Source organism: the organism of the source record quoted next, unplaced genomic scaffold (assembly GCF_019419815.1).
Source record: "Pyrus x bretschneideri cultivar Hongxiangsu unplaced genomic scaffold, Pyrus_bretschneideri_v1 Contig46, whole genome shotgun sequence".
Taxonomy (NCBI): Eukaryota; Viridiplantae; Streptophyta; class Magnoliopsida; order Rosales; family Rosaceae; genus Pyrus; species Pyrus x bretschneideri.
Window position 1 is genome coordinate 1,639,253 of NW_025999783.1, and position 9,855 is coordinate 1,649,107.

Consider the following 9,855-nt stretch of genomic DNA (forward strand, 5'->3'; position numbering starts at 1 on the left):
TCTCGGAGGAAAGTCGTACTTCCCGGGCATGGCTGAACACAGGACAGGAATCTAAAGACCGATGGACCCCCGACAACTAGAGGCGTTGAGATCTACGTTTTGGAGGCTGGAAATGGTTGTTGAAACAAAGAATTCGAGGTCGAGATTGAGGTCGAGAGGAGTCGGGGACTCGAAAGGAGTGGGGACTCGGGATGACTCTAGAGTCTGGATCTGGACAATTTGATGTAACCCATGTAGCTGTGTTAGAAATAAACAGTGGAGATTTAATCACCCTATAATCAACGGTGGAAAAGGTTCAGGCCGGAGGCCCGTTTTCTCTGAAATTTGTACCCGCCCCGCCCCGTTTTGAATTTACAATATATGTACTCGCCCCATACCCACCTCGAATTGGCATTACCGCCCCTACTCGCGGGTCCAGGACCCCTTTGCCCATCCCTAATCCATAGCATCTCCAACTCTTATCTTAAATTATATATTTTTTGATAAAAATCGAGTTAAAACAACAAAGGACTAGATACCTGGGAGGGAGGCAGATTGTCTGCCCTCCTATTTGGGTACCCTTATTATCTTTTTTTATTTTTTGCGGTCACGATTAAATCATGTTAACATTTTATATTAATTTTTTAATAGAGATGATAGGATAAAAAATAATAGAAATATTCGTGACCATACAAATAAAAGAAGATGAAAATGAGGCAGACAATCTGCCTCCACTGGAGATAACCTAAAAGAGTCGCATCTATATCATATCATTCATGTCATTGACATATGAAACGCCAGACAAGTCACAACTAGGATCTCAGAAGTCAACGAACACAACCAATCCGCATTTGCTGGCATGGCCCCCACCCCGGATAACTAAATAGTCTAAATTGACTCTCAGCATAAAACGACATCAAAACTAAGAAAAAAAAGAAAAAAGATTATTCTGATGCGCGCCCTTTTTGACTATCTCCACACGCAACCAAGATTTCAACCAAAGAATCCAATGCTCCGTCCACCAACACAACTAATTTCGTATATAAAAAAAAAAAGAGTAAATTAATAAAAAATTTGAATAAATTCAATAACTCATCAAAAGTATATATTCCATTTTCCATCTCTCTTTCGCCGTTCTTTTCTTCCATAATTTACATCATATACCCCTCCGTTTCCATTACACCGTATGTCATTTTTGTAATTCAGCATCATTTTCTTTTGACTTGTGAAATAGCGCTAAGTCCACATGCTGTGTACTTGTCCACTGTCACGGCGTTACTTCAACGGTGACGATCGGGAATCAAACTGTGGACCCCGCGTCACTCTATTCAGGAAGACTGGAAAACAGGGCCCACATTAGCGGCTGTGAGGGGAGGGCAAGGGTGCGGGTGACGGTGCTCAGCTTCGTAGGTAACGACGAGCATCTTGGGGTCGTCCTGTGCTCTCTCCACGTGTTTCCTTGCTGGACACCCTCTCACTGTACTGCACCTATAATACCCTCTGCAAACCAATTAATTTATGAGCTTCATAGAAAAACAACATTGAGATCTGTGTTTGACTTTGAAAAGATGTGCGGTTGAGATTTAAAGAAGAATAATCATACCTCGGGTAAGGTGAGCCCTTGATCGGCTTTTGACCATACTTTCTCCAGGCGAACTCGTCCGCAGGTATATCGGCGGTTTTCGAGCTAATCGCCGGCACTCTAATCGTCCTCTTAACCTTACACTTCCTACAAATAATTAAAATAAATATTAATTTAATACAAAATCTTCAAACAAAAATGCTAAAATCAATACCTTCTTTTCTTGTTCAAAAAAAAAGAAAAGAAAAGAAAAAATACCTTCTTTTAGAACAATGGCAGTGGCCCGACGACGACGACGTTTTAGCGGGTTCGCCCTCGTGACACCGTTTCCGGTGAGACTGTGGAAGGGGCGGTTTTCCAGCGGAGAAAGCCGGAGGCGTAGGCACAGAAATCGATGAGAAGGGTTTACCGTTGGAAACGCTGCCGTCTCCGATTGTGTTTGAGGAAAAAAACGACGACGTAGTGGACACCGGCGGGGACACAGTAGTGGAGTTGTCCTTGTCCGATTTTGGGGTTTGAAAAGCAGTCAAAGTCGTCTGAGGTTTCGGATGGACCGAATCTGAAGCTGGTTTGGCCGGTCCGCGGCGGAACCGGGCGTGACCGGTCCGGTTCAAGACGGAGATTAGGTGCTTGAACTTGGTGACGGTGAAGTCGGTGATTTCCCGGCAATCGAGTGGAGTGTGGGACGGGGTTTGATTGGACAGGGTGCGTATGAGGTGCTGCATGCTTTGCAGGCCGGCGGAGGCAGCTTCTTGCACGGCAGTCCGATCGTCCATCTTGGAGAAGCCAACTAGATCTATAGCCATCGGAGCTGGCTTTTGCTTTGAGAATACAGAGAGACTTGGGAGGGAGGATTGATGGAGTTATGAATTGGGAGAGGTTGAGGGAAGGGAGGGGGTTGGGGGTTAAAAAAGAAACGAAAAGATGGTGTAGAAGTCAAAGGATGGGATCCAAGGGTGGAGATTTTTGCATGGGACATGATGACACGAAGACAAAACAAGTCTGAGGGGGGTTGGTGATGGGTCCCACGTGAGGCAAAAGAGGAGAAAGAGGGTTCCGTCTTGTAACGCACTGACTTTTTGGCTTTAATTATTGACCAATGGCCGAGGCATTCTGAGTTGCGTACGTTGACTATATCATCTACTCAAATCAACCAAATAAAGAATAATCATGTTGTATGATCTGCTTTTCCTTTCAAGATCTCATCATACCATATACGATATGCTTGCAAGCTCCAAGTTGCAACTAATTAAATACGATATTTTCCTTTGTTATATCTTTCTTCATTTTTGTTTTGTGTATGGATGGTTGTCAAATGTGAATGTGTAATGTAGAGATTGTCTATATATATATATATATATATATATATATATATATATATTAAGTGGGAGCAACAAAATTGTGAAGCTTTCATAATATTCATGTTGCCCTTCTTTCATAAAAATTTTAAAAAAGAATTCATGTAGTCTAGTTGGTAACTTCATTATTTTTCAAAATATATTTTAACAACAAAAAGTATATCTAAAATAAGTAAATTAAAACAACAAACAGAAAGGTAAAAAAATAAAAAGCTCTAATTGGCACACACGTAAGTGTGTAGTAAGATGCTAGTTAATAATTAAAAGTCATCTATGTTCACTTTGAGTGATTAAAGAAAGAACGTTTCCATGGGAAAAAACCTCCTCAGTGAATATAAGATTTTCATCAGGCTGATCTTGAGCTGCCATCCAAGCACGGATATCGTTATAACACTTATTTGTGTTTTATCATATAGTGAAAGTTAATTTTAGAGTATAGGCAATTTTAGAAGAATTGTTATATGCAGTGACGGAGTCAAGATTTCCGCCAATATTTTAGTCATATGGGGATGCAATAAAAGATCAACCAAAATGAATTTTGGCCCTTAATACACAGACCCCTAAAACCTTTTGTGCATGAAAAAAGCTATGGAGATCAAAATTTTAAATTATTCTAGTAAACCATATGACATAGCGTTGATAAATGGGCCACGTTTTAATGATTAAAAAACTAAGACCATCTCCAGTCACGAAAGACTAAAGATAACTTTGGGCTATGTTTTACCCTCTAAAAACTAATATTTTAAGGGAATTGTTATTGGTACTTCAAAATTTTCATTCTACACTTCAAACTTTCTATATTTAAAATGAAAAATACACTTGTGAGGAGTGTAGAATGAGATTTTTGGAGTGCCAATAGCACTTCCCTGTTTTAAAGGTTACTTTGTGACTAAAATTTTGTATCTAATAATGCAGGGCTATATTTTATTCCTCTTATATATTTTTTAAAACTTTTTTTGGGCCAAATTTAACTTGTTATGGTGCCACTCAGTACTACAGTTGAGTTGTTTTTATTTTCACTTATAAGTGAGAGGTCTTGAATTTGATTCTTGTCAAAGACGAATTTGAACAACATTATTAACAGCGTATTATGATGCTTATCTCACTCTCTTATCCCCTTAATGTAGCATATAGCCCTTAGTTGAAGATTGCTTAAGTACTCTTTGTTTGTTTGGTGTTGACAATTTAGTGGGCGAGTGAAGGTTAAACTAATTACTTGACCTTGCTTTTCTTTTGCTAAACATGGAGTCAAAGCCTGGGTGGTCTACCATGCAATGCAATTCAAAAGATGGAAAACACTTTAATATTCATTGTGCTTTCCTCATCCACGACCACGACTAGTAATTTGACCAGTTTTTGGAACGTTCCTCATCCTTCCACGCAACTCCCAACAATTTCAAAGGAATCCCTCCTTATTAAGGCACCTCGTTGAGAACTGCGACGGAGTAAACGTGTTGGACCAGCAAACTAGGTGCTGGATCGTGATCCCCACTTCGCGACCCAGCGTTCCGTCTCCGGTTCTTTTCGTTTTAGGGGTTTGACATTTTTATAAAGTGAATGAAATTGTCGACCCGATTTCTATTTCGTCTAAACTGTCCAAAATATTACTATTATTTACCTTATGTGTTGGTGGTCTTATTTTTATCAAAAAGATATTACAAATGTAGTATAAAAAATATAATAAATATAACTTTATTGTTTAGCGCTCGATTATTTTTCGCTCATCCTACAACTGCACGACGCAGCTAGTGGTTGAATTTTTTTAATTTATGCGCATATGACGTGGACCTTTAATATTCTAAACGCGTGCCATACAATTTGAACCACTCGTGAGACAGCTCCAGATTACATCAAAACAATATAATGCATGGTCAAGTGAAGTTAAGAGGGCTTGGCAAAGAAAAGTTATAAATAAATAAAATAAAATAAAAAGAGGAATTTGATGTATGGGAAATGAAATTTGAGAATGAGAATTCCTTTCACACGTTTGATGTATCCATAGTCCATACTTGAAAAGTCGGGAGAAAAAATGTAATGTTAGAGAATGGATGGGAAAACCAACTAATAGTAGATTTGCTTTTCCCTATTTTTTTCATCATTTAGTATGAACTTTTAGTGTTTATTTTAAAAGAAGACTAATGAAAATGGATCTGAAAAAAAACCAAAAAAACGTAATGAATTTTTATTAATGATAAGAACAAAAAGAGTGTCCTTCATCTAGATATACGTTCAGAATTAACACGTGAGTTCAAGATGGTAACGGCGCGATGGTATATCAAAATCATACTAGACCCAGAATTTCAATTAAATACATAAACCAAGTTCCTAATAAATAATGCCCTAGGCTCGCAATGTGTACTATTGAAATAAAAGATAAATAAAGACAAGGGACCTAGTCACTCTAGATGCTCAACCCCAACACAACTACCCTTGAAATCTCACGTATCTAATGATACATGTCAACCTGCAAAAGTGGTACTACACCATAGGAATGCTGCATCGGGCAAATGTTACTAGTAAGGGAATCCTTGAAATATGACTCCGCCTTTAATCAAATAGTTTCAGCTGAGTCCAACGAATGTGCCTGTGTCAAGTCGATTTCACCTAAAAAGTTTGGGATTTGGGGTTGGGTACTCAAATAAGTTGCAAAGTTCGTGTGAGTAGTACGTAGACAAACTATGGGCTTACAATATAAACTAGGGTTTACTAAACAGGCTATGTTATACATCTATTTCCTACCACAGGCTTCCTAGCCATGATAACAAATCCTCAATCGTGTTTCTAGTCGGTCGCACATGTCATCTCAAATTCTCCTAGATCACTAATCATCCCTTCCAGAACTACTCTTTAAAATTCGACAAGCCTGAATCATTGGTATCACAACTACTCAACGGAACCAACTAGGAATAGGATTCCAAACTAATTCAATGGAATTGTAACAACCTGTCCTAATTTTATGATTTTATTAATTTAAAAATAATGAATTGACGAAAATGCCCTAGAAGTGAGCGGGCTAACTTTAATTGACTGTCGTATAGCGACACATATGATCCATTCTTTTAGCTTATCTGTGTAGTACTCGACGTTGTGAACGCATGGGTGTAGACAAAATCGAATTTGAAGTTATAACGAAGATTTTACGAATCACTGAATACCGATGTCAAATTAATAATTGGAAAATTTTATTTGAACCCATACAACCTTTTTTCACACCCAACTTATTATCTACACCCATATTATTTTTAATTGAACTATTAATATGTCTTTAAACCTAAGCTTACTACCTAAACTACCCTCACAATCACAATTCAATATATAAATTTATCTTTACACTCATTTAGAAAAAGAAAAAAAATCAAAATCAGTGTTTTGAAAATCATTCAAGGCATAAAGACAACAATATCTCTCACATATTTGTCTCATGCTTAATCCTTCTTTTTGCTGATTTTGCTCAATCCCACATCTGTTTTAACTAATCTTTTATCAGTTGATTTTGCTTAATCCCATATAGATGAATAAAAAAAATTTAAAAATTGAAATCCCATATGTTTTTATTTTATTTTTTGTTCAATCAGTATGCATTTTTTGCAAATGATCAAAATTGGATCATCAAATCCCTCCAATATTTAGTACAAAATCCAGAAGTTTCACATGGTCCGTTGGATCAGCTTTTCCTTCATGTGATCTGAAGTTTGAAGAACCCTTGGTTGCTTTGAATCCATAAACAATAACATAAACATCTAAGACCATCTCCAAAGGAGATGTCAAATTTAAAATTTAAAATTTAAATTTGAAGGCTTACGTGGCACTTTGACATCTTTTAAAGTTTTACTCTCCAACCGATATGCCAAATTTTAAACATAAAATAAAATTTTATATGTATTTTCTTTGCATTGGGAATGAAAAGAAATAAAAGGATAATGCTTTAAACCAATAAAAAATAATAACATTTAATAATTAATTAAATTTTTTGAAGGTGCTGTCAAATTTGGCAGCAAGGGGGAGAGATGTCATTCCATATCATGCCACATCAGATTTGGCTTCTTGGTTGAAAAACATTAATGTTGTCTTTTGTTACGGTTATTGCTAATTTGGATATTTTGACATCTTATTTGGAAATGCTCTAAAAACTCAGAAGTAACATTGAGCCAGTACAACCATAATATTGCTGCACCAAAGGCTTATGCATTTTCAAGGAAGATAAGCAACGTAATGAGAGTCTCGTAACTAGGAAAGAGAGAAACAAGGTCGGAGCGTTTTTGCCAACTCGAAGTCCTAGAACTGGAACGCAGGTGCATAAGTACATCTCACAAGAGAGTAGTGAGAGTCTCGGCATCCCTTGGAGTAGCTTTGAGCAATGCCCCATCTGATGAAATGTTGTTGTCCTTTGTTGGAAAGGAACCAAATTAACCACACACTTGGAGGCACTGTGTACTGGGTTGCTGATCCTCTCTCAAATTGGGTCCGAGGCAGGTTAACTTGGCTTTTCCATCTTCACCCAACTCCACTACCGTAATAGGTTATCCCAGATTAAAATGCCAAGTTTCAGCCATCGGTATGCAATGAAGGCGCGACACGTTCCTAGATGGCAGCAAGAAGTAGATTGATTCTTATTGGGTATATTTGGGTTTATTGATAAATTTTGGTTTTATTGTTCATTTCATCTTATACTTGATGGTAATTATGCAATAGGATAAGAAAGACAATTCATATTTAAAGTTTAAATTGGGTGTATAAAGAAGTTATATGGATTCAAATAAAATTTTCCTTAATAATTTCATATTTGAGGAATATTTAGTCTAAATTTGTGAGCCGCGTGGGGCCCACACCCCACTCTTCCCCGCACTTCCGTGTCTCCCTTTTTCATGGAAACTCTCCCTTTTCACTCTCTTTCTCTTCTCTCTATTTTTCTCCCTCACATCTCTCCCGCTCTAACTCTCTCGCTCTCCGGAAATCACATATCATAACCACTTGGTTCCAAATTAGTACCAATGTGTTCTCCTCATTTTTAGCTTCATTTTCATATAAAGATCATCCATTTTGGTTAAAAATTGAAGAAGTTATGAACGTTTAAACTTTATCTAGTTTTTTGGAGACCTGCACGGCTTTCAGGTCATTTTACGGTCAAACCACGGCGATCTAGCCATCAAGAAGGCTACCAATCTGTTTTTCTCCTTCTGAGGTATGATTTTGGTTTTTGAACCACTCAATTTCGTTAAGTATTGATAAAGTTATGGACGTTTAAAGTTTGTCCAGTTTTCTGACGAGTTACCTAGTTTTTGACGGATCAGTCGCCTTTTAGACCATTTTCCGGCCATCTCCGGCCACTTTTTGAACTCCACAATCTTGTTCTACACTTTCCTAGCTTCATTTTGATATATTATGGGACAATTTTGGTTGAGAAACAAGTGAGATATTGTTGTTTAAAGTTTATCCAGAAAATCCAGCTATTTCTGTAGTTTCAGCGACGAAAAAAAAAACCTAACCCGGATCCAAACCCATGACCCGTTGACCCAGATCCATTTCAAAATTTGGAGGGAGTATTCAGTTAACTTTAACAGAATATTCCATCTATTCCGTTAAAGTTAACTGTTGACCGTTAGTTAACTTTTGTTGGCTTTTTCAAAACTTTATCGGAAACCTCTTATGCTAATTGCGACACCCCGAGTCCATTTTTGGCATCCATTTAGTGAAATTCCAAATTTTTAACGTAGTTGACCGCCGGGGCGGCTTGGTTGACTTTTTATGAAAATTTGCCCTAGATTATTCTTAACGTATTTCGACGCGCTGATTCCGAATCTGCCGTCCATTTCTCCAAATTCAAAATTTTTAATTGAGTTTTACTAATGGGTCTCTATTATGCTTAGGTACGGTTAACATCGGCAATCCGTATTTACTCGTTCGAATGGCTACGACATCGCAAGTATATATGAGTGGGTAATTTCTTTTATATAGTATATATATTTATTAGTTTCCACATATATATTTATTAATGAATTTTCTACGTGATTGCCATAATTAAATTGACGATTATAAGGAAATGTCGTATTGTTGGGAAATTATGATTAACCCTATGGGATGCACAGGTAAGCGGACTATAGGGAATGCCTTAATTATATTTACGGCTCGGAAATAGTATTATATTGACTAGAATTGTTGAATTATTGTGGCATGATCATATTTATGATATATGCTCATCGTGTGCTACACTGGTTAGTACTCACACGGGCCAGGGTCAGTCTTTATGTGTATGTTCACATCGCATCGTATGCTCACTTTGGATCCATTGTAGGTGCCAGTCCTGTCCTAGATTGCTATAGGCAATTAAGACTCGTATGTGACGCTCATAGCACCAGTCTTCACATGATTGTAGTACTAGAGCGTAAATCATTATTATATCCAGTCCTGTTCATGTCAGCATATCTCTGCATGAACTCATGTGTCAACATATGTCGATGAGCACCCGATATTACATGTTCATTTATGCGAGATATGGTACTGGTTATCATATGTTTTATAGGTGAAATATTGTGATTTTTCGTATTTATGATATATTTGGAAACTATACTTGTTTTACGGCGATGGGTTATTACGTTTTGAAAAGGTTCTTTATTTTTAGGCCCACTCACCCTTATTTTTCGCGCCTCCAAGTTTTAGTAGCAGAGCTTAAATATTGACAAGGATTCTTGGCAAATGTTGGTATAGGAGTGTACTTTCGACGGTATAATTCTTATCCTACCTTTACTGTAATGTATTTATACTCTGACATCGCGTGTGAATTGGGTTCACTCCCACTCACATGTGCACTCTTGCATTTAGGCACTTTTAGGTTTAAATTTACTCTTATTTTTTACATCACTACACTTTATAGCTTTGTCACCCTTTGGGTGTCGGCCAGCACAGCTCGATTCAAGATCCAAGGGGAACATCTCGGGT

General features: G+C 37.4%; 1 protein-coding gene across 1 annotated transcript; it reads right to left on the reverse strand.

Moving 5' to 3' along the window:
* Window positions 1-1,041: 1,041 nt before the first annotated feature.
* LOC125469815 (probable WRKY transcription factor 11) lies at window positions 1,042-2,453 on the reverse strand. The gene is made up of 3 exons (XM_048567727.1): window positions 1,820-2,453; window positions 1,583-1,708; window positions 1,042-1,479 (listed from the first exon to the last, which is right to left on the reverse strand). The coding sequence occupies exons 1-3, from the start codon at window positions 2,365-2,367 to the stop codon at window positions 1,308-1,310; spliced, it is 846 nt and encodes a 281-aa protein (XP_048423684.1). The 5' UTR covers window positions 2,368-2,453; the 3' UTR covers window positions 1,042-1,307.
* Window positions 2,454-9,855: the final 7,402 nt, after the last annotated feature.